Here is a 25,525-nt window from a genome sequence, read left to right on the forward strand (position 1 = left end):
TTATGGAGAAGATGTTGTAGGAATCCTTTAGCATAAAAAAGAAGATACTTTATTCTTGAGTATGATGATTTACTACTAAAGATGGATTTGTGTGCAGTAGCTCTGATGTACATTTGGTACACATATTTGTGAAGCTCGCCTAAAATCCTGGTGTATCAAAAATCAACCATGAAGCATGTTCTATTCACCCCATTCTAAAACAAATCCTTATGTGCTCCCAGGGAAAGAAATAGAAGTGTGGTGATCTGAGGTGCAGGGCTGAGCAAGAAGCAGTTTAATCTAGTTGATGTGAACTAGCTGTTCCACTGATAAGTGATTCCCAAGCACCCAATCCTGCCTGTCCTCCTCACTTCCCTGGAGGCTTTCCTCACCCCAGCCACCCTGGGACTAGCCTGGGGCAATAGTGAGCTTAGCCTGAGCAAAGGCTTTGTGGCCAAGGGCCAGCAATGGAAGATGAGGACAGTCTCCTGCCTCTTCCCTTCCTTTTGTACTCCTCTGATTTTGTTGTGCTAGACAGAGGATGAGGGGGAAAGAAAAGCCAAGCTTCCTACAGCCCAAACTACTGCAAATACCAAAGTCTCACACCTGGCAGATCAGCCAAGCTCCTGCTGTTTGTCATCCACCCAAAGGCGGGAGAGCCATTGCAGGGTGAGAATGAGCCACGGAGGCAATTTCTGCAGGAGGGCTTGGGAACCAGTCACACTGTGGATTTAAAGGTGTATCTCAGGAAAGAGAAGGGAAGGGTATCCAAAACCATGCAGCAGGTAGGTGAAAACAAGAAGAGCTGCTATGCAAAAAGGAGGAGTTCGTTGCAGAAAGCACCAGAGCTGCAGGAAGCTTCTCAACATCTTTTATCTTATCTTTGCACTCTGTGCTTTCCTTGTGCTGTGTTCCCTTCCTCCACTCACATCTGAGCTCTGTCCATCGCACAAAATCTATCATAGTTTATTGATTTATTTCCTCACAGAACAAAATTACAGCCTGGTCTGCTAGATCAAGTTGTGTCAGATGTACTCCTAACAGTTTGGCTGTGGCAGGGGTGACTTAAAAAATGTTAATTGGAAATGAGAGGTTAAAATCAGCACAAAGTAGCAATTGTCATGAATGGTTCTTTTAAAATCCAAATGAGCCAAGAGGAGCCATTGTGCCAAGCAAAGCTGTACAGTGTTGTTACACCCTGTCAGTATTAGTTAATGAAACAAAAAGAGATATGAAATTGTAGAAATTCCAAGAAAAAAGACACTGAGACCAAACTGTAACCCATGACCAAGCCTGCAGATTGCAAAACAGTTGCTGTTCTGCTGGCTGGTGCATCAAGCACTGTGAGGTTTCTGGCAGTAAGGAAATTCTCTGCTTGTGACACAGAGCTATTGCCTGGTTTTATATTTGCAGAGATTGTTATACTTCTGTCTTTCCTACTGTCCCTTTTCCTACTAACTCTGCTTTATGATGCAATATGGTGGCAATTTTTAAACTGGCCCACCATCCCATGGAGACTGGGAGAGTGTCCACCAGTATAACAGACTTGGACCATTAGTCCAGTCTAATTTTTAATCTTGTAAACAAAGCTGACTCAGCTGGAGATGTGGAAGAGCTAAAATATCCAAATCTAATGCAGCTGGGTGTTCAGTGCAAGAAAGGTCTCTCATGGCTTTAAAATGTGAGTCAAAGACTTCATCTACTGCTAATACTGCCCATTCAACCCCCATTCTGCTCACCTTTTTCCACCCCTAGATTACGGTTTAGCTCAATTATCTTTGTGGATGTATTAATGGTAGCAGGCTGTCCAGTGATACTCCAGCCTCAAATCTCAATATATTTCCAGAGGAAAAAAGAAAAGTTTTGAGGAAAGACAACTTTAATATCTTAAGCAGCATTTAGGTCTCTGTAGTAGTAATCAGCTCAGCTTTATAACTAGACAAAAAGCAGATTGCTTTATCTGACAATGGTTGATGCATGACAAAATCTTTTCATGTACAAAAGTGCTAAGTGAACATCAAGGGAAAAAATACAGCATCTAGAAGTGCTTGCCTTTGGTGTGTATAATTTGACATGTGTATTTTTTCAGCCTTAATGTTGCTTCAACAGTCATTACAGCAACATTAAGGTACACCTTAAACCAACATCTACTAAACCAGAATTCAGACATGCACCAAATAACACAAATCAAAAGATAACCTATTCATTTGTTTAACTGTTTGTATTTGTCTATATAAGCATGTGCTTTCCCTTGGTTTGTATGTGTTAATGATTTAAAAATGGGAATGTTTTGCAAAGTGAATATAAACATGAATCCACAGATCAGTGTGAAGTGTCAGCTTTGGGTGACCACAGGAAATAAAAGCCACCTCCCTAGACTTTGTAGATACTTTGATAAAGTCCTCATGGACCTAATATAGCCAAATGGACAGTGAAACACAGTAGGGACAGATAAATTGTGAAGGAACAGTTGTTAGAATCCCAACTTCTAGCTTTCTGTTTTGAAAAAACTTTGTTGTGGTTTCATGGGGTATCATTCTTCTAAAGCCTTTGATTTTTCCTATTTGAATGTAGCTCAAGAATGCATATAGGTCTACACAAAACAGTTGGGGAACAAGCTGATTTTAGCAACATGGAGTTCAGCACAGCTGCAAAACCTACCATAAAGCAGGAAAGATTGCTCATGAGGAGCTCTAAGCTACCAAGGTTGGTAGCACTGATTTTAAGCCTTTATAGCACATCTAGCAGATTTTGCAGGGCCCCATGGATGCCCTAGGTGTTCATTCGAACAACAAAACCAAAAGTTTCCCCCAAACTCCCCATCTGACACTTGCCCAAGCTCTTATGTTGGAATTGGTTTGCTTTTGGCCGTACTGTGGTGCAGGCCAGCAGACCTAACTGTCCACAGATGTTTAAAATTACTGCTAGATTCCTATGAAGCAAATTATTTAATGTATTTAGATATTGAAAAAGTAATTTTAAAAACCATGAAATAATGTATAAAGAAACATATTCATATAGGTGAGAAACCGAATTAAAGACTTTCCACTCATCAAGACCTGTAAAAATAGCACATTGCTCACAGGTTCTACAATATATAGAAGTCATGAAGCACATGAAAGCAGTACAGAAACTTTTATATTTTAAGAGTCTGTTATGTCTTTGTTTAGCTAATATAATAGTACAACTAACCTCAAAGTGATCATAGTTCTCTTTTCATATATGATGCACATTTTGTTATAGCCTAGGAGCTAGTGAAGATATTGTATTTCTCATGTTCAATGACACAATTTTAGTTGGATTTCAATTATAATCAAACAAGAATACATTTTGTGAATATGCCTATTTTAATATTTGGAATTCAGTCTTCCATCTCAGTGATCAGTATTTTATTTTAGTTTAAAATAGCTAAACATAAGTTTAGTTATTTTTGCATATAGTTTTTGTATATGCATAAATTCATCTATGGAGCTCTGCAGTGTTGCTGTCTAAATGTTCAAAGGGCAGGATTCACCTCACATGACTTTTGACATTTGAAAGTTACATATCCAAGCACAATTTAGGTGATTCTATTACATCTAGTGGAGAGAATGTGGTGTATTTAGAAGATGATTTTATTTTACCTTTCCATTTGCCTACTTTGGGATTAGATTAATTCTGTAGAAATGGCTATGATTATAAAAAGCATCAGTGTTGACTGAAGAAACTGAATGATAGACATCTAAGTTAGAATCGATGAATCTCAGATGAATTACTATCCCATGCTCTAAAGCCCCTCCCACCAAAAAACAGAAAAAAGTTCCGTTTCAGAATTTGCATTCATCTGCTTTGTCAAGCTCTCCATTCAATATGATTGCTGTGATTACTGACTTCTTGAATGACTCATTCTCCAGTTTCCAACTGAGTGAAGCCAAAAGCAAACAATATTATATAGAAAGAATTAAAAGGTTGTTCCCTACACTATTTCAAGGCAGTTGTGTGGATAAATTTCTTATCTGAGTTAAAATTTTGCCCACTCTGCTGTCATTGAGACCTTTAGTAGATATAAAGAAAATAAAAAGTAAACAAAAGAATAACCCAAAGTGCAACATGCTGTTTCAGACTGTTATCTCATAATCACCAGTATTTACTGTTGCAGATAATGGTACATTAAAAAAACCTGACCTGATTAACAAATAACCTTATTTCTGGCTGACTGTCACAGAAATAATCAATCACTAACTTAGAAGTCTATTTTTGTGTGAACTTATGACTTTTTTGTCAGATTGTTGCCAAAAAGGGAACAATGTAGCAAATATCTAATTAATAATAATAATAATAATAATAATAATAGTGAAAGTTCTAGTAGTCATGTGATTAAGACTCCTACCTCTTGAACTCCTCTAAATATAGAAGAGACTCATCAGTCTTCTAAAAATTACTGAATTCAGCCTCTATATTGATAAAGGAAATGTAAAAAATAGTATTTGTAAAGATTTAAAATTAATTGGGCAAACAGATAGAGTCTACAATATAAATTATTTGAAAATAATAAATTTTAAGGTTTATGTTCGAATTTTCAAACCCAAACTCGTACATTTTGTATGTTTAGATTGCCAGTTCTGTTAGTTTTGTTAGAGTGTGAAAGTTCCTATGCTTATTTTGTTTGGGAGGTAGAGTCATTTATTCAGGAGATGAAAAGCTGCATGAAGATTTAAATGGTCTATCTACTCAAACAAGCAGTTCAGCATTTAAGGATCATAATCAGTCTCATGAGAGCCAATCACAGAAATCTCTCTGATTTCATGGTTCAGGACCACACCACTCAGCAGCAGTTGTTGAGGTGAATGTACCGACAGAAGTAGCTGTACATTTTCATATCAATTCGCAAGAAAACTTGGGAAAAAAACTTACAGCCTCCCCTGATACTCATTTAAGGGTGGCAGTCAGCAGAAAGTGGTTAAACTTACTTTGGAAGCTATAAGATAGAGGGAACTTGTTTTGTCCTACTTCATTACTAAGAACAAAATGTGTACATTACCAGACTTTAAAGCCTTGACAGAAACACTGGATTTTTAAAAAGAAATAGTTTTTCTAGGAAATACATAAGCATTGTTTTGTTGCAACATGTCTGCAAGATGATTGTAATTGTCTTTCATTCTGTTGTACCTTTCCCCTCTCTCCCCTCTCTCTCTTCTACCCTGTTTTACTTCTCTTCCTGCTCTCTGGTTTACCCTTTTAGCAGTACAAGATCAAGACAAGCTACAAGGCATTTGCAGCAATCCCTACAAACACATTGCTTATGGAACAGAAGGTTAGTGTTTGCTCAAAGACTTGGGCACTGCATTGTACATTTGAGACCATTCAACTTGATGTACAAATTCGGACATGTCTGTTGGGGAATACAGCAGAATGTGAATTCTGGGAACTTACTACTCAGGATTGTAATTCCAGCCACTTTATAGGGTCATCCACTTTCACTGAAGATCAAAGTTCCAGCAATCTGAATTTCTGAAAATCTATTTACTATAAAAAAGGAAAAAAAACTTCCACTGTCCTAAAGGAATTGCAACTTTTATCGCAACATCTCAAAATCTGTTTAGTTTTTGGAAAGTGTCTGAAGCACTGCTGTTCTGGGACCTGAAAATCAGTAGATCTTGGTCAGGTAATGATTATTGGACAGCTGTGCTTATACCCATAAATTTAACAACCAAAAATATGATATTTTGACCTGCTGTTTTGTTAAATGGAGAACCATCCTGGCCATTGTTCTGGCCTCTGTTAACTTCCATTTTTCCTGAACACTGTGAGAGCTAGTGGGCCATTCTCAGTTTGTAGTTTATGCTAGCAATCATTTTCTGTAGGACAGGCAGATAGATTCAAACCCCAGACTTCAGTGCATTGGTTTACCTCCAAAGTCACAGTCAACAAGGGCAGGGCTGTATAGTCTTATTCAGACAATTCAACTTGAAAAGTCAATTGAAAATTTAAGCTTTGCATTAAGGGTTCAAAATACCCACAGACATTTATTTTTAAAATATTTTTTCCCAAATTAATTAACTCAAAAGAATAGCTAAGTTTAAGAAAAGCTTTCTCCGATGATCAATGAGCTAAGTGTCTTGCATGTTTAAAGACATGCTTAATCATGGTGACATTCAGTTTGTAACTTTTCAGAAAAAGCTTTCTGTTCAGGACCTAGTTGAGGAATTTCCCCTCTGATTAATTTGTTTAAGCATTCCTGAGTACAGATTTAAATATTTATACACATATACAGCTCAGTTGATTTCACTAGTAGTTTACAAAGCCTGAAGTTATTGGTGAACTTAACTGTACAATATTTGAAGATGATAATTTTTTCCTTGAAATGTTACTGATTATGATCTAGTAATGATCAGTTAAGTGCTATAAATCAGATTATTTTTCAGAAAAAAAGATATATTATTTTCCTATATTCTTTTAATCTTGAAGGATTTTCTTAATCTTTTGCATAAAACCTGATCCTTCCCTTACTTAAATCTTGAATGCACTAATGAAGGTTATGTTTGCTTTAGCTTGCAATGTGGTGCAATAGAAATGGCTCTGTAAAGGAAAATAGCTGATGCAGGAGATTCTACAACCCTACAGAATGTATTTTGGGAGGGTTTTGTTTGAGCAGAAAGCCTGTTAGTGGGTGGAAGAATTTGGTGACTCCTGAAGTACCACTTCATGGTTGACTTCACCTGAAAGGCGCTGTTAGTGCACTCTGAGACTGCACCACCCTGCAACCCAAGCCAAGTAGGTGACCCTGAGCAGGACACCCACTCTAAGATCACACTCCTGATGTGAACTGGTTCGTTTATGTCAGCTATCTGATTGCACTTTTTCATAAGAAAATGGATTTCCTTTTGACAGTCTTGCTGGCACTGTCTTGGGCATTGACTCACAAACTGCATGCTACTTATTCCCAATACATGAAACGGATTTGTGCAATCTAATGCCAGCACCTGTGGAAAAAGTAACAATTCAAAAGATATCTGTGTTTAGATAGACTTCTAGTTATCCATGGATTTACTGAAAATCGTAGCCTTGGTGTATCCTTCAGTAGTGAGAGCAGTCATGTAGTACTAATAAGAAATCAATTCTCTGTTATAGGATTTCCCTTCAGGAGAGACTTCTGACTAAGTAACTTTGTAAGTGTATATTTATATTTCAGCATTGCCTGCGAACATGCTTTCTCCCATCTGGGGAGTTATGGGTAACAGTCTCCTATTGATCTGCAGCAGCAGCTAATTGTAGTGCTCCTAAGCTGGTCCTGTTGTGTCAGCTGATGAGAGTTTAGAGTATGACTCCTATGAGAAAGCATGAAGAAATCACAAGGCACACTCAGGCCCCATTGTACCAAGTCTTCATATCCAAATATTCTTCTCAAAATGTTGGGTAGGGAACTCATGATACATTCTAGCTCAACGAGAGTAGTTATGTTCCCATTTTATGCAAAGCATTTTACACGCAGCATTTAAAAGAGTGAGATTTAGGACAGTAAGATTTTAACTACATAAGTGATATTTTATTAGCATCTAATTATTATTACATGATTGGAAAACCAACATAATTTTAGATATATTTTTTAGCCTAAGGTGCTAAAGTAGTGTTTTGCTATGTGATTAAATTAGAAATGCATGTTATCAGAAGTAGGCTTTTTCCCACTGTGTGAGTAATTATGTTATTTAATTTAAGTGGTCATGAGAAATAAAATTAGTAAGAATTGTGTTGTGGGTGATCTTAGTAACAATTCATCTGCAGTATTAATTGGGTCCCATGACAGAAAACTGCTCCTCATGGGCCATGTAAGGTGCAATGATTTGACTGCCTCTGAATTTTCTGTTGATATCTTTCTTTCTCAAGTTTCTTTTCTGTTTGTGTAGATGTTTTAATTTAAACTGGCATTTTTCAACTTTAATTTAAACTAGCATTTTTCAACCTCTGCTAATTAAACCATTAGGCTGTCATCACCTTAATGTTTTTTTTAGAACATGCTCTTATCCTCCAATACTCTTACTCAAAGAGAGTTGTTCGAGTACGTGCCCATTAGTTGAGAAGAAAAGGCTGATTGGCTCTATATGTGTATACTTTGAGAAACCCAGAAGTGGCTTAACCTCATCACGTCTCCTTATTGGCAAGTTTCCCACCTGTTTGAGTTTGTATGAACCTGATGTTTCTCACATAATTTTTGTTGTCTGCTTAGAAAAAGCACTACCCAGGATATCTCTTGGAAGACTGGGCTGTAACTTCCTTCACAGCCAGAAAAACAAGACTTGTTTTTAGGGGACTCACCCTCAGCATGGTCAGGCTCTGTCAGGGAGCAGCAAGAGGGGGCTGCTCCTCAGGGAACTGAGCTGGCAGCAAGGACGTCAGGACAATGTCCTCACCAGGACGGGCACAACTCCACAGTGCCTGAGCAGGGATGGCAGAAACTCTGATAATGAGCTGGTGATGCCCAGGGTCACTCAGCAGTGCCATCACAGCCACACAAATCCAGAGCTTTGAGTCAGACCACAGACTGTGATACTGAGCTCTTCAGCCCAGCAGATCATAGGATCCACTGGCCAGAAGAGGAAGCCGAACAAGTTTAAAATAGGCACAAGGCAAAAATTTGACAGAAAGAATTAATCAGCCATTAGAAAAAACCTGGAGACTGAAATAGGCATTTTATCACAAAAATTGAAAAATCAAGACAGGACAATTTTCTGGTTTCTCATATTCCAGATAGTCCTGTGGTTTAAAGACGTCATACTAGGTGAGCATTGACATTCCTTCTGGCCTTATTAACACTGAAACAGTGAGTCACACTTCTGCAGACACTCACTCTTGTGTAAGTTCTACAATTATATGGATGTGGACATAGTCTAATTCAAAATTCCCTTCTGAATTGGGTATTATTTAAAAAGTAATGTGTCTGTTAATTTGAGATTGTATTTATCAAGTATCAACTACAATGTCTTTCAGCCAAAATGGATAGATGAAGAATTTATTTCCAGGTGCTACAGCAAAATTCATAACTTTAAATACCTTGTGTTAAGAAAGAAAGGCAATAATTTGTGCAGTTGTAGAGTGATAAAGGTCTGTAGTAATAACCAAATGTGCTAATATAGGAACAGCCTCTGCACTCCTTCTTTCTTTCTTTCAAGGGCCTTGAAAATAGTGTCTTAAAACAACTGCAACTTCATCTTTAGGATTATGTAGAATTTTATATGTAACCCAAAAACTGTTGTAGGCTTTGGATTTACAAACCAGAAAAATTATTCTCTTAACAGTTCAGTCTTCTTTGGTCTACAGCAAGCTCTATGCGGGTGAATATGGGTTTTTTGTATTTGTCCAGCTACACATCCCCTCTACATACTGATTGGTGTGAATTTCTCTTGTCTGAGCATCTTTTTGGTGGAAAGGAAACATCAGGGGCTTATCCCACACTACTTCTAATCCTCACGTCTTCTGAAAAACACTAGGTAGGACTGGCTGTGGATGGAAGGGGTGCAAGTGTTGTCTCATTTGGATTCTGTTTATCAACTGATGACAAGCAGACAGCAATAATTTCAGTTCTAAGTAAATGTAGAAAAAGTAAAATAGTCTTTCCATATTTTGTTACACTTCTTGGAAAACTTCAAAGATCTGGTAATTGCATCACCTGCAGAAACAGACTAAAGGCAGTGCAGCATATTCTCTTTGTGGAAGAAAAAATAGAAAAAGGTATTTTCCTCTGCATGCAGAAAGAAAAAAAAAAAAAGATGGTATGTTGGTTGGTTTTTTTTATTTTTGGATTTTTTTTTTAAAGTGAAAAGGAAGAAATGCAACTGAGGAAGCATCGCAGCATTCAGCTGCATTGAAGACACAGCTTTAAGTTCTTGCCTTTAGGAAGCTCTTAGTTATTGTATTATTAAAAATCCATTGCTATAGGAACTGATCATAGCAAATGCTGTGGTTTCTCCTTGAAATCATACAGGTTTCTCCTTGAAATCATACAGCAGGAGCCTGGAGAACAATTTTTCTCACTCAGGTGATTGACCTAACTGCTGGACAATTGGCTATTATGAGGCATGTCAGAACTTTCTGGACCTTGAAAGCATTTCTGACAAGACTTTGCTGAGAATATTCTAATAAAAATAAGTTTTCCCCAAATATTTCTGGTGTGCACTTACTAGGTGAATTTCTTGCATCCAGATTATGTGTTCACATCAAAGTGTTTCTCAAGGCTAGAGACAAATACCTCATGGTAAGAAAGAAAGGCAATAATTTGTGCAGTTGTAGGACTAAATAAAAGACCTAGTTTATCTGTAATAATAATCAAATATGCCAATGTAGGAGCAGCCTTTGAGCTCACTCATTTTTCATGGGCCTTGCAGTTTTCAATATTAATTATTTTATGGGACAGAAAATAGTAGGTATAATTTCAGTAAAATTTTCAGTGTAATCCCCCAGCATCTTCAAGAGAGAAGTTAAAGGAAATAATGGTATGTGAAGTTCCATTGTATGGTGGGATTTTTTCACACATGCTGAGGGCTTGGGAAAAGATAGAGGTGGGGAAAATATGCTCAGTCCAGGGTTTTCAGAATACAGTAAGAGGAAAGCTATGTCAGATCTAGGTCACAAAATTAATTTCTTTTTATTAATGTGGTCCATTGCTGGATGACATTATTTTCTATATATCCTATATGTTGCCTGGACTTTTCAGTCTTCTAATGAAATATTAGGTATTGTGTTTGGGTCATTTACCAGTATCCTTTCAGCTCTGATACAGTTTTAGCAATCAAAAAGGAAGAAAGAGGAAGAAAGGATTGTAGTCATCATTGATGTCAATGGCACAAATGCATCACGCCCCCAAAATTGCCCTTTTCAAGGAAAAAAACCAGTGGTTCAGCAACTGGTTATTTCATTTAAATTGCTTTACATTTTCATTATCTAAATTATGATGTTCTTTTAAATTTTGGTACCACTGTTGTTTCATATATAATCAAAAATTTGAATGTCTAAACAAGAATGTTCCACTTTTAATATTGTTAGGCCATCAGCATAGGAAGTGAATCTTGAGTACTGTTGATAGTGCTAATCAGCAGCATGTAGATAGAAATTAATCATAACATTTTTGCATGATGACACCAGTAATTTTGAAAATGTAGTTGTACATTTTTATCTCTTTATTTTTCCTATGTGGAAATGTGAAAGAAGGCATGCTGGGAAAAAATGAGATGTGTTTTGAAAAGCTAACAACAGATCAAACAGAACCATTTCTCTTAGTAGAGGTGGTAGGGATAGTTATAGAGAGTATAATTTCCTGTTTCTACTCTTTCTTTGGAAAAATCAGCTGTTCAAATAAGAAAAAATGAAAAATAGGAAAAAGAGAGAAAGAGAGTAAGAGAGAAAGAGAGAGAGAGAGAGAAATAGAAAGAAAGAAAGAAAGAAAGAAAGAAAGAAAGAAAGAAAGAAAGAAAGAATTAAAGAGTTGAAATAGTGAATGAAATTAGATTAATTGGTTTGAAGATTAAAATTTTCTTTTCCCAAAGTACAGTAAGGGAGAACACTGCAGCTTTTTCTAGTGTGGCTCCTGCATGATGGCTGTGTCTCAGGGGGACTGTGGAGAGCACAGACCTTGGTGCTGTGCTCACCTGCATTCCTTAGTCACTGAAGGCTCCAAAATAGAAAGATATTTGGGAACTCAGCTTCTGAAATGAATAGTTTCTTAAATTAGGCATCTTGGCTCTGAGCAGAGACTTCTGGATGTAGCTGTAATTTCTCTGGAAAGATTCTCCCAAATCTTCAGGGTAGTTGTTTCTTACCCTTGATTTTGTTCACCCACTATTCTGGTGAAGTGAATATGAAACATCAACTGTATTTTTTTTCTTAACAATCCCTTTATTATGTTTATTATCTTACTGGTTTGTTGGGGGTTTTGAGAAGCTTAGATAATTCCCCATTCCAAATCCATGATTGATTAAAAGTTTTTCTTTTTCCTAACTCACATTCAAACTCATCATCCCTCTATATCAGGCTGTTTTGTCAAACCTGACCCTAATAGGTACTGAAATGACTCTTCTACTTAATTTTGTTGCTTATTGAACCAGGGGCACTGTATTTGAGTGCAGTGCTGAGCTCTCTTTGGCTGAGTCCTCCTCTTCAACAGGACTGTCTTTCTTTTTGAAACTCTAACTGGATGACAATGATGAGACTTCAGAGATGAGAAAGGCTATTTATCTTTTCTTGGTCTGTCTTGGGATAAGATTACATTAATTTCTGTATATCAAAGTGAATCACTTTTACATTTCACCTTTTGAACTGAAACTACTCTAAGGCCAACACATTTGTCATTTGTCAAGAGATAGAGAGAAAGGAAGAAATGTTTGGAAAGCAATCACTTTTAATTTTAGTAGAAGACATGGTGTTCCATGAATGTGCTTTTGTGCGAGATCATTTGTGGGTGGTATTATAATAATATGAAAAGTAAATTGTCACTAACTTTTCGCTTAGGTGTATACACATGTGTGCTGCCAGTAGCTGGACAAGGAAAGAAATAAAATGTAGTCAGCAAAGTAAAACTCAGAAATAAGTGTGCTTCTTTTCTTTTTTATTTTTTAAATATTCTGACATTTCCATCACAGGTCCACATACATCTCCTGTATTTGGCAGCCCTCACACCCACCTCAGTGGCACCAGCCCATGCACGCAGAATCCCACATGCATGAAAAAGGGCTTAACTGGAATGCTCTTTTTACTCTTATACTTAAAAAAAAATTAACAAAATGAAACCCTACAAAAACATAATGTGTTAAACAAAAAAACTCCGCAAACCCTGCGGTTCCCTTCCCTGTAGTCCAGCTTCAGCAGACACATCAGCAGGCTTCCTGAGTAATTTTTGGTCTCAGCACGGTGTCTATTTGAAAATCACTTCAAAGCAAAAACGGGTGATGGCAGGAAGAATGTGCTTCACAGATGCTGGATGAAGATGAAAAGGGAACTGAGCAGTGGATTTTGGCTTTTGAGGGTGTTTTGTGACCCTTATAAAGTGAAGGGATTGGCAAACTGATTTCCACTGTTCTCAGACCTGCTCCAAGTACCGGTATAGGGAAGTGAGCGGTATAGCCAAACACAGAAGCTTGTGTTTTGTTTGAAGAGATTGCATTTGTGCTTATTGTGAGATCACAAATACAGTATGGAACATATTTTACTGCATATATTTCTGATTTCAGGCTAAAATCCAAGAATGGCAAACACTATTTCTGTTCCAAGGTGACACCACCATCCTCTTTAAACAGGAGACACTTTTCACAGAAAATATCTACTGAAAGAAAGAAAAGGGCCTCCTGTGTGTTTGGGTCCCTGACTTGTCCATCTGCTCACAGGTGGTGGCTCTCTGTTGACACACAGCAGGCATCCCCCAACACTCTGTGGCATACAGTGCACACTCACTGTGACACATTTACTGTGAAGGAGGTGGCATTATTGAAGGAGAAGACAATTGGAACTGGTAGTTTTTGATTTTCCAAAAGTGGAGATGATTCATTCTGCTTGAATACTCTCTTCTCTGTAAACCCATAACCATACCACTCTGAATCAGGTTTTGGGAACCTAAAGAACATCACCAGGCCTGTAATTTCTTTCTTTTCCATCTTTCAATGGTGAAAGTGCCACCTTTGGAAACAGAGTATTGGAAAAAGTGTATGTTTGTTTGGTTTTCAAAATTTTCAACTCAGTATCACACCAATATCTCTTGAATTGCAGGCATTAGAAGAGCCGACCAAGCCTGCTAGTGCGACTGAAGGCACTGCTTTGGACACTCATTCAGAGGTAGTGTGTTATTTATCTTTCAGATCTACATTTGAAATGAAAAAGCAAAGTTTAACAAAGTTTAACTCCCTTTTCAGATGTGCTCCCCTGCCCAGCTCAGACAACAAACAGAAGAATTGTGTGCTGTCATTGATCAAGTCCTGCAGGACCCCTTGACTATGGTATCCCATCAGTATGTGGAATGGACTTATTATCTCCTTTCCCTTTTGTCTTCTGTCATTAACATGTCTATTCTCTGTTGAAAATAATCTTCCAGCGCCGGTGTGAGTCTTCTCCAAGTTTTCTGCAGATGAGCACAGAGTCAGATGTTGGCAAGGTAGGTGGATAAGTCCATGTCCACAGCAAGGGCTCTTTTCAAGTAATTATAAAGGCAGGCAAATTCAGTAGGCAGTAGGGACGGCTGTGACAGTAAAACCAATGGCAACTCAGAGCTGCAGCTGAGAAATGCAAAATCAAAAGTGTTTGGCAGCTAAAACAACATGGAAAGACAGAACTTTAGCCCTGGAGCCTGTGCAGTCTTCTGCAGGATGCTTTCCTGGAGTCAGAAAGAGATATATTATGAAAGAGAAAGAGTGTTATAAGGCTTCAGAGGCTAAAATCTCTCATTCTTTCCTGCCATAGGGCAGGATCTCTGGCCCTCTGCCAGACTTCATCCCATCCATGTGTTGTTACTACAAAGCAACCGATCTTTCTAACTTTGGTGGCTGGCAGCATCTTTCAGAACATAGGGTTTTTTCAAGTTCATTTTTTATCTTCAAATAATGGGAGTATTGAATTAATAGTTGGACTAGTTCTGAAGTTCTGATTTCATTTTAAGTCTCACCACTCCTAGAAGCAGGATGTCTGCAATATCTCTTTCTCCTGGATGACTAAGAAATAGGTAGTGAGAGGGAGGGTTAATTTTCTACTTCTAAACTGATTTCATTAAGTTATACTGATGTGCCTTCTGGATTCAGAGGGATGGCTAACCAAGGGAAGAAGGTCTTGTATTCAGTTTGCTGCCGATAAATTAAGGTTACCTGTCGCAGCAATAGGAAAGTGAAAATGGCAGAAATGCAACTAAAAATGGCCGGAAAGGAATTTCTGGCAGATGAACACATAAAAAAGTTAATCCATTCAAAATATCCTGCTGAATGTCCAGTCCACCATGCAAGAATAGGGCACAGGTCCAGCATTTCTCAGTGGCTATATTGAATATACAATTCAAATTTAATTTCTGTTTTTGAAAGTACTTCTGTCAATCAGCCTGCAGTGGTGAATTGGACTCCAAGAGGCTGAAAGACAGAAATGTGATAGCAGGAGAAGGATGGGCAGACAGTGTAATTGAGTGTGTTTTCCAGTGCCTGAAGAATCTAGAGTGGTTAAAATGCTGCTACCAAGCTGAGTTAGAGTATCCAAAAACCACTTCCTTGGGCAATTGAGAATGGCAGGCATCTTTTAGCAGTCATGAAATCAAATAAATGCAGCATAGGGACCAAGCTAAAAGTGTTGAGGATCTCAGAATGAGGTCAAAAAGTGCTTAACGGAGGGTAAAAGAAGGTCATAGACATGGAAGAAAAAAAAGAGCTGATTTGCCTTAGAGTTGTTATGGATTAGTCAAATTAAAGCAAATTCTTGCAAATGAAAGCATGCAGATGTAATATTTTGTATTCTGTGAGCAAATGTAACTTCAATTTCATAAGGCAATGATACTTATGGCTATCTAATAATAAGCATTTTGTTATGAGAGTTCTCATATTAAATGCCAACCTCAATAGAGCAGGATCAATGTTTTTGAGCAGTAAAATTAAGTAGTATTTTCTATAATAAACATACAAGCAAAGCTTAAATATGCCTTAGTCTCATATATGGTGTGAATATTTCTGGAAAAAGTAAGTTTTCCTGAATTTGAGCAATTAATAAAGTCTCAGAATGTTGAAAATCTCTTGGAGTTACTGTTCAGAGTAACTCAATATATTGATTATATATCTGTTTGTTTTTTTACAAGATGTCAACAACACTGCAGAGAGCAGCTGGGCGTGAAACCAGATATGTAAGTACTTTTTACCATTGCTCTCTATTTTGCATGCAAAAATGCTTACTTGATCTGCTCCTAAACAATCCTGGGTGAGTCTGAACAAGCACCTGCTTCTGCTATCAGACGTTGACTAGAATAGACAAGCAAATATATTACAGTGCTGGCATTTGAGACTTGAAGTGTCTTCTCACTGTAGGAAATCCATCCCAGCTGGAGTTTCTCTTCACTGCTGTGTCTGTTGATAATTTTACCTGTGTAAATATGAGGTTAAAATTAACCTCCTCACACATTTAGTTGTTGTTTCCTTCAAGCCTGGGGCAAGAGTTCAGCTGTTTGGTAAACAGACTGTTTGTTATGGGTGCTGAAGGGTGCATTTCTCTGGACTCAGCCTGCACTGTAGGGGACTTGCTTTGGTAGGAGTCCTGTAGTTCTCGCTTATCCTTCAGAATCTGGGATTGATCCAAACTTTTCTTTCCAAGATACAGAGCTAGCTGAAAACCCACGGTTTAGATGGATTGAAGCTGTTTTGTCACATACCGACATATGTTGAAAATATCTATATTGAGTCATTTGTTCAATTATTGAAACATTAAACCAAATTAACATATTAATTCTCTCTAGTGTACACACTTACTGCAGGTTCCATATTTTACTTGCAACTCATTTAGTCATGTGGTGAGAAATCTCAGCTTCCTATTCATCATTCAGCATTTCCATTGAATCTCAAATCAAAGCAGTACTGGCAAAGCAACAGAGCTCTCCCAGTTTTATGCCAGCACAATGCTTGACTGATCAATTCAATTTTGTTTCCTGAATGTGGCAGTATGCATATTTTATTGCATACTGTGATTTTTGCTTGACACATTGTGCTGGCTCATACTAATTAGGACAAATATCAGAGGAGAGCTTTTTAATGAAATAAAAGAGTGTACTTCAGAGGTAGTCTTTGAGAACAGAGTGTATTTAATAACACTCCAGTGCAAATCTCCAGCTCCCAAAACTGAAATATGGACATATACCATAATTTCAGGCATCCAGCTTAGGGAAGCCTAGGGATGGCATGGAAAATCACCCTTACAAACACTTTTTTTCTGTTTCCACCAGAACTTTCTAGATGAATGCAACAAATCAATAGTTATAAATGTGTTTGGGAATAACACAGAGGTTTATTGGAAGGCCAATCTTTCCTATAAATTGTACAGGTGTGTTGAATTTTTTGTGTGTCAGGAGGCAGACTGGGGTCCCCAGGCTGGGCTGTGGTGCCTGAACTTGAGGTGCCTGATATATCCTGAGGGATATATCCTGAGGGATATATCAGGTGTCTTTAATAGCATAGGTGCATCACAGCTCTTTCCTCCTCTCTCACTCTGCTTCCTTAGTAGGGTGTAAAAAGGCTATTTCTGCCCCAGTTAACAATCCAGGAGGTGGTTTGTCCTCTGGCCATTAGAGAAAGGACACAGAGAAATGGTTTTCCCCAGAGTTATCTTTTTGTATTTATGATATCTAATACTGAGATGCTTGTCAAAATTTTGCTTTGAAGCCATTTTTGGTTAAAAGAGGAGCTTAAATTTGTTTATGAGTAATGATTAAGTGTTATTTACAACCACCACATGTAAAGGTATATGTATGCATACATGGTAATATTGCTAATTACTTCAATTGGTTATAAAAAGTATCAAAGTATGTTGAAATATCCTACCATTTAACAATTAAAATGTCATAGGTTTGCCTTGGCCTCAGCTACCTTTTATATTCTCATGAACTTACATGAGAATATAATTTACACCCTTACCTTTTAAGGGTGTAAATTGTACAAACAGCGAGTGTATAAAAAGTATGGAAACTAAATTCAGTTTATACCAGCTAGCAACTAAGTACCACAGTTGTAATTTAATGACATTTAAAACTGTATGGTGTTTGATATGATTCTATTCACCATTTAATAATAATGCATCTCTGTTGGCTTTAGGGATGATACTGCTGATTTTTAAGAATAATACAATTATTCTCTAGATAGGAATTTATCATGATTAACTGGAAAAATCAATGTCCATATTACTGACATGTATGCTTAAGTAGGATTGTTCTGGTTCTCCTACTATAAAGTGAGAAAAGGTTGAGAAGTTACTCAACCCAGTACTAATGTTTAAAACATTGATGCTGCAAATTAACAGACAATGGCAGGCTCAGAAAAATAAGATTTAAATTTCAAGATTAGATCAAGATGAAAACCAGAAATTTTGTTGCACTTGGAAAAAAGAATTCCTAAAATCTTAACAGGCATTTGACTATATCTAGAAATAAACTGGAAATGAGATTGTTTTATATTCTTTCATACCACTGTGTCATTGGGAAAACCTTCTCTAGCTAAGTTAAGCCTAGTGCTGTTCCTGAATTTTTTTTCTGTCATCATTGTAATCACAAATATATTGCATGTAATACTGTATATTTTAATCTTTTTTTGCAGGCCAACCTTTACAAATCAGTGCCTATAGTAACTGAGAGTCAGCTGGTATGTAGAGCACAGCTGTGATACACTGTTTTCAAAACTTGCACAAGACAAAATTTTATTAATTATTTGCTTTCTTAGTCCTTTGAAAAAAACTCCAGTCAATATCTTTTTACAAAGCTGCATGGCTTCTACAGAACTGTATTGTTGTTTTTTTTATTTCTGTGCTGAATTACACACCCATTTCAAGTATCTGTAAATCCTGACACTACTTGTAAACCCATGGGCCAAATGCCAAACTACAGAGTCATGCTGGATCTTGAGGTGCATGACAGCAATAGAATCAGCTGCTGCTTCTTGGACTCTTTTAATATTCCACTTGTGCAGTTTTGTTTAAATGTGAAATGATTCTAGCATCTATTTTCTTCTTACACTCTATTTTACATCAAAGCTGCTTTAATGAGTGAAAAGCAAGGGTAAGAACAAGCAATAAAGGGAAATTATGCATCAGATGTTCATTTAAGCTCTGATCACAATTTCATCTTGTTGGAGACAAAATTTCTGAAGAAGAGTCAGAAGAGAAATCACAGAGCCTGCCCAAGTGACAGTGATCATTAATAGATGCTTAGGGAAAAAAGGAGATGTGGATGAGAAATTTTTCCCTTGTATTTTAAATAATGGAATCTTAGGGACTTCCTGAATCAATTTCTTCACCTAGCAATCTTTGACTAAATCTGCTTTCATTATTTTTCCAGTTACTTTTTGAATTTTGTTATATTTTGATCTTTATAACATTCTCTAGCAGTAGACTTTACTTTTAAATTATCCATGGTGCAAAATAGTACTTTAGTCCTTTGTTTTAAGCCTATGACTTGACCTCAGTTCTTGTACTGAAATAGCAAATAATTTTTCTTACTTTGCTTTCTAAATAATATAAGTTTTTCTAGATATTTCAATAATATCTAGACGTAGCACTACCAGTCATGTCTGTTTCGTGTAGAAAATTAAAAATTGCTTTTTCACTCTTTGAAAAGTATGGATACTATCCCAAATCACTGATGATCCTTCTTGCCCTTCTCTATATCTTTTTCAGATATTTATTTTTGAGGTTGGGAGACTAAAACCGTAAATTTCTCTTGTATAGCTCTGAATACAGAACTTTCTGTTTACATGAGGATGTGATAAGGTCCTTTACTGCTATTTCTATTCCTTTCTTAATTATTTATAGTTCTTTATTTAGTTCTTCCTACTTGTATTGAGCAGCAAGCCAATGTTTGCACAGAACTGTACACAATAAAGTCAAGATATATTTCCTGAGTAGTGAGAGCTGGTTTCTCAGCTAATTAGCTTATTGGTGCATGAGCATGAGGAAATTTGGGATGTAGTTTAGCTTTTTGATGTGAAATGTGTCAATGCTGAATTCAGTTATGTTTCACCTGCCTTTTATTATTCATTTACTCAGTATTTTAGGATCTCTCTGTAAGTTTTTGCACCAATATTTTTAGTCCTCTAATTAGTATTACCAGCAAACTTTGTCACCTTACCAGACAATCTTTCTGTCTGATCCATAATTCAAAGCCCAGATTCCCAAGCAGATTTCTCAGTAACTCTGTGACTTGTTCCAACGCTGGTGCTGGGGACAGGGACACCTTTGACTACACCACATTGCTCAGAGCTCCATCCAACCTGATGAGGGCTGGGGCGTCCACAACTTCTCTGGGCAATCTGTTCCAGTGCCTCACCACTCTCACAGTAAATAATTTCTTCCTAATACGTAATCTAAACCTGCCCTCTCTCTGTTTCAAGCAAATCTCCCTTGTTCTGTCACTGATGGAATGGGGTTGCAACTGGGACCTGACCCACCAGTTTCAGCAAGATCTCAGGGCAGCCAGGGTCATAATAACAGGGGAGAAAATTAGAGGTGAACGTACCTATACCTCTGCCGACATTCAGTCTTCTCATTTTTTTGACAGATACTATGCAAGGCTCATTTTCATGCAAAATACCTTCAGTACCTGAGGGAGGGTGGCCCTGTCCATGCTGCCCATAGAGAGGCACCCCAGCCCAGCCTATAGATTATTTCTATTTGTGCATTTGCTGACCTGGGCCAAACCCATGCCAGAGAATGCCCTGGCACTGGGTCAATATCAATGATTATGGGTCAGTTCTGGAACTTGTGCTTTGGCCCTGTGTAATTTGCTGAAAGTTCTGTGCACATACAATGGCAGCCCAGTGCTACCATGACAGCCTTTGCCATTTTTTCATGTTGTTGTAGGAAGACCAACGATTCCCTTGGCAAACTTAGTTTTAAATTGTTTCTCAGTATGTCAGCTGTGACATTTGTCATCAAAGAAAGAGTTCAAGTTCTTAGTTTTGGATCAAAGATTTTATGTAGTTTGTCAGAGTGCTAATAAAGTGTTTAGAATTCTGGCTGCTGGCTGATATCTGTCAGTGTTAGCAGAGTCAGACATAAACATATGACTCAGTCAGCATTTGAGTACATGATGTTGTTTAGAAAATGCTTCCTTAAAAGCATTTCTACAGCATGCATTTGGAAGAGGTTTCTTACAAAAGGAGAGTAGCTTATCCTTGATGATTTCAGGTACCACAATGGGCTTTTGATTGCATGGTTACATGGTGTGGAGGAGTGCCAGAAGACCACATGTCCTTTGTCTGCATAATAATGACTTGATAGCAACTGCACCTTTCCTATTAAATTTACTTTATTTTGAAATCCAGACATTTTACAGATGCTTTTCAGAAATATTGATAGAAAAATAAGCATCTTTTGGTGAATCCTACAAAGATATAGTCATGAAATATGGACTAGAAATTCATTAAATAAGCACTGCATCTTTGAAAAAGTTGATCTTTGTAATGAAAATGTTTTTGATCCAGCTTGACAGTTACTACTCTTTAAAAAAAATTAATATCACTGCATGGCTGATTTTTTGCTTTCAGTTGAATATTTTTCTTACTTGATGAGACAAATGAAAGGGCCCCAATCTGTGGAGAGGAGGGAGAGTAGAAAACACAAATCTAAGAGAAGATATTTTGCTCCCTGGGCCTTGCTCTGCCCAGGAGTGTTGTGCTCATGCCTGCATCTGCTGCCTTCACCTCAGACCCTGGGCTGAGCTCTGTCCTTTCCCAGGGCAGAAGCAGAGCACAAAACACCTTCTGCACCTTCCCCTCAATGGACATTGCTGGATGCCTGCAGATCCTGTCTTAAGGGGATCCATGACTCAGTTTACACACTACATCCAGCAATCTCAGCTGAATCATTTTAAGCTTACTTTCATAGTAAACTTCTCTTTTTCCGGACTGACTGATGAAGTGTATTGCTATTATAAATAGACAGCAGGGTGTTATTGAGTATACATATTTATTTTATAAATAAATCTAATAGTGAATCAAGTTTCTTCTCTGCATTTTTATACCCAGTTGGATACTGAGGATGGGGAGCTGTGACAATACTTATTTCTCAGTCCCAGCTGGGCAAGCTGCCTCTCTGTGCTGCAACCACAGAAGGAGCTCAGCAGCAGTCCTGTTGTTACTACCTTCATCAGTTGTGACAGAGACCACTTATTTTCTATGGGTTAGTCATAACAGAAGAGAATACAACTGACTCATTTAAAAGTTTAAATTCAGTCATGGATCTTGGAAGACTTGACTGCTTTTAAAATTCCAGTGAGAAAGTGTACTTTTTCTTCCTTTTTTGGCTCACTGAACCTGTCTATTTTAAAATTATCCCTTAGCCTCTGTTTAGAGTTTATGCCACAATCCATCTTGTCAGATTTTACAGTAAGAATTAAAAAAAAAAATCACAGATATACTAAATTGAGAAGGTAATAGTCAAGTTTTTTGGTTCACTGGTTGACAACCAAGGAATTTTTTCTTGGTGAAATAATCCAATTTGTCTGAAATGATAGGTATCACACATCCATGCTGATCAGATCCTCTAAAAGTGTACTTTTCTGACTGAACTCTTAAAGATACTGTCACTGTCACCGAGGTGAGTGGCTCCAGTGCTGGCATGATTGGCAGTGGAGCGCTGCAGTGGGGTGCAAGAGGGGCTTCCTGAGCCAGGGGAACCTCAGAGGGAGCTGGAGAGAAGAACTGCTGGATGGCCAGGCTCAGAGAGTGGTGGGGAAGGGGGTTAAATCTGGCTGGTGGCCAGCCACAAGGGGTGTTCCCCAAGGCTCAGTATTGCAGCCTGTTCTGCTTAGTATCTTTACTGATGATCTGTGTGAGAGGATTTAATGCACCCTCTGCCAGTTTGCAAGTTGGGTGTTGATCTTCTGGGTAGGAGGGTTCTGTGCAGAGGGATCTGGACAGGCTGGGTAGATGGGCTGAGGCCAATTGTATGAGGTTCAACAAGGCCAAGTGCTGGGTCCTGCCCTTGGGGCACAACAGCCCCGTGCAGAGCTACAGGCTGGGCCAGAGGGGCTGGAATGGGGCCCAGTGGGAAAGGGCCTGGGAGTGCTGGTCAGCAGCAGCTGAACATGAGCCAGTGTGTGCCCAGTGGCCAGGAAGGGCAGTGACATCCTGGCCTGTGTCAGCAATAGTGTGGCCAGCAGGAGCAGGGCAGGGATTGTCCCCCTGCACTCAGCACTGCTGGGGCCTCACCTCCAGTGCTGGGTCCAGCTCTGGGCCCCTCACTGTGAGAGAGAGAGACACTGAGGGGCTGGAGGGAGTCCAGGGAAGGGCAGTGGAGCTGGGGCAGGGTCTGGAGCACGAGGGCTGTGAGGAGCAGCTGAGGGAGCTGGGGGTGTTTAGCCTGGAAAAAAGGAAGGTCAGGGGAGACTTTATCACTGTCTACAAGTGCCTGAAAGGAGACTGTAGCAAGGTAGTGATAAGACAAGAGGAAATGGCCTCGAGTCCTGGCAGGGAAGGTTTATACTGAACATTAGGGAAAGTTTCTTCAAGGCTGCACAGGGAATTCGTTGAATCATCATCCCTGGAAGAATTTAAAAGATGTGTAGATGTGGCTCTTAGTGGTATAGTTTACTGGTGGACTTGGCAGTGGTAGGTCATTGGTGGGAGTCTATTATCTTAGAGGCCTTTTCCAATAAAAAAAATTATATTCTATGTGTGTATCATTTACAGTACCTGAAATCAATATTGTGTCTCCACTTTCGGTACTCTGTTTTAAAATTTCCACTCATTGGACATAATATTCTGCAGGTATTTAAAAGATGTGTAGATGGAGTGCTCAGGTACATGGTTTAGTTGTGAACTTGGCAGTAGTAGGTTTATGAGTGGACTCAACAATTGTAAGGGTCTTTTCCATCCTGTGATTCAGTGACTCTATGACTCTAAAATCCAGTACAAAATCACTGGTATTATTGCCCAATAAGACTTTTCCTAACATGCTTCTGCCTGGGTGTAAGTTAACAGCATCACAAATTGTCCTTGCTTCCTTCATAATTACTGTTTTGAGGAGCCCAGTGTAAAAGCAGATGTGTGGCTGTGCATAAAGTGTGACTTGAACTAATCAAGCTGCAGCTGAACATCCAGAAAAAAAAAACAGCCAGCAAAACCCACAAACCATGGTCTGACAGCTCTGTAGCTATTTTTTGTCAGTCATAAACACATGCCAGTGATGAAGTTCTGTGGCTAAAAGCAGCTCTTGGCACTTTTTCCCACTATCTGTATTAGAAGTAGTCCAGGCAGCATGACACCTGAATAATTTTGGTGGTGAAACACATAATTAAAAATTTTTAAAAAAATATAGTTAGTACAGCCCCACCAGAATTGACTTGTCTTACAAATATTCTGTAAATTATAAGGTGTTTTATGTAATTCTTCTTCCATCTGTTTTCTCCTGGGTGTGCTATGGGTCAAGACAAAACCTGGTGTTATTCGTCCCGTGCTGGTGAAAGCAAAGAGTGCAGAGCAAAAGGAGGAGCCCTATCAACCCAATCCTTTTAAAAAGTACCTTGAAGAAATCAGTGATCAAAATATTGAGCAGGTGAGTAGCTCTCACTCTGAAGGATTTTGTAGCCTCAGCTAATTTCCCTAAAGATGAAGGAATAAACATAGATCCTTGTTTTGCTCCTGTCTCTTCTTTTTTTTTTTTTCTTTTTTTTACAAAGTGAGATGATTCCCCAAGGGGCACCTGGCTCCTAAAGGAAAGTCTTCAAGCTGAGATGGGCAGCTGGGCTTTCTACAGGGCATTTTTTTGGTGATGTAAACACCTGTATGTTGAGGAGAGGAGCTTTTCATGATGTCTGTAAGAAACATTGTAACAAAGAGGGTTGAAATCCTTCCTTTCCCTGTCAAACAGATATCTAGGTCATATCTACTAGAAAGTGCTTCCTTCATCTGGGGCCCAGACCTGAATCCTCTCTGAAGAAAATGATAGTGAGGACTGGGCAAGGTTCACAACTTCCTCTCCAAGGCAGACTGCAGAGGAGCCCCAGTGTGTTTCTGTTTCACTTCCAGTCCATATCTCCTCCAGTCCATATCTCCCCCAGTCCATATATAGCCCAGTCCATTTCTCCCCCAGGTCCATGTCCATGTCCCTCCACAGACTGAGGGTACAGTTGTACCACATGTGATGCTGGGGCAGCAAAGAGGCTGTCTTCTCCCACAGCCTCTGCGTGAAGCCATAGGATCACTTTGCAAAAACACATCTTGGGCTGTGCTGACCTGTATGAGGCATTATCTCAGAGAATCTCCAGATAAGTGGCTGTGACAGCCTTTCCTCATGCATTTGTGTTTGTGCCCATTATTGGGAAAAAACCCTTAAATATGATCCACAATCTGAATGTCCCTCAAAGATTTTGTTATTAACCTATCCAGTATGTTCCAAATCTTCCATCTGGAGGGAAGTAAAATGAAGCCAATAGTCCTCTTGTCAGACACAATGTGAATAAAATACCTTACTAACTGAATTTCTCTTACTCCTGTGTCTCCTTACGCCTCTCTACTCATATTAGACATTTTTGCAATGGCAGTTCTCTCTTCTTCCTTTTAAAACAGAATTTAATTAAGAATTTAATTTTAGCTCTTTCCATTCCTCCATAGCTCTGATTTGATGTAGAAAAATCCAAGAACTCCTCAAGAGTACTGCAGCAGTACAGAGGAAAATAATTGTGGTATGAGTGAGTTCCAGCAACACATATGGGTGGCATCAGAAGGTTTCCATAGAATGTAGAGTTTATATAAAATATAGGAAAAAAATGAATAAAAAATAGTGATTTTCAGTTTGACTTTGAACTTTTGAGGTTGATAGTGAATATTTGAGTTCAGTGACTACAGGTGAGTTGATAGTGAGTTATTCA

At 38.4% G+C, this 25,525-nt stretch overlaps 1 protein-coding gene across 2 annotated transcripts in view; it reads left to right on the plus strand.

Annotated features, from left to right (window-relative positions):
• Window positions 1-25,525, plus strand: part of MLIP (muscular LMNA interacting protein) — a 103,658-nt gene that overhangs the window by 52,933 nt on the left and 25,200 nt on the right. The window contains exons 5-11 of one of the 2 annotated variants that reach the window (XM_058801920.1): window positions 5,201-5,272; window positions 13,708-13,773; window positions 13,851-13,934; window positions 14,030-14,089; window positions 15,761-15,805; window positions 18,258-18,302; window positions 24,085-24,210. In XM_058801920.1, coding sequence (XP_058657903.1) covers window positions 5,201-5,272; window positions 13,708-13,773; window positions 13,851-13,934; window positions 14,030-14,089; window positions 15,761-15,805; window positions 18,258-18,302; window positions 24,085-24,210 — 498 coding nt within the window. The remainder of the gene's footprint in view (window positions 1-5,200; window positions 5,273-13,707; window positions 13,774-13,850; window positions 13,935-14,029; window positions 14,090-15,760; window positions 15,806-18,257; window positions 18,303-24,084; window positions 24,211-25,525) is intronic. The other variant, XM_058801921.1, reaches the window with a different exon arrangement.

The sequence above is a fragment of the Ammospiza caudacuta genome, chromosome 3 (assembly GCF_027887145.1).
Source record: "Ammospiza caudacuta isolate bAmmCau1 chromosome 3, bAmmCau1.pri, whole genome shotgun sequence".
In the NCBI taxonomy this organism is placed as follows: domain Eukaryota; kingdom Metazoa; phylum Chordata; class Aves; order Passeriformes; family Passerellidae; genus Ammospiza; species Ammospiza caudacuta.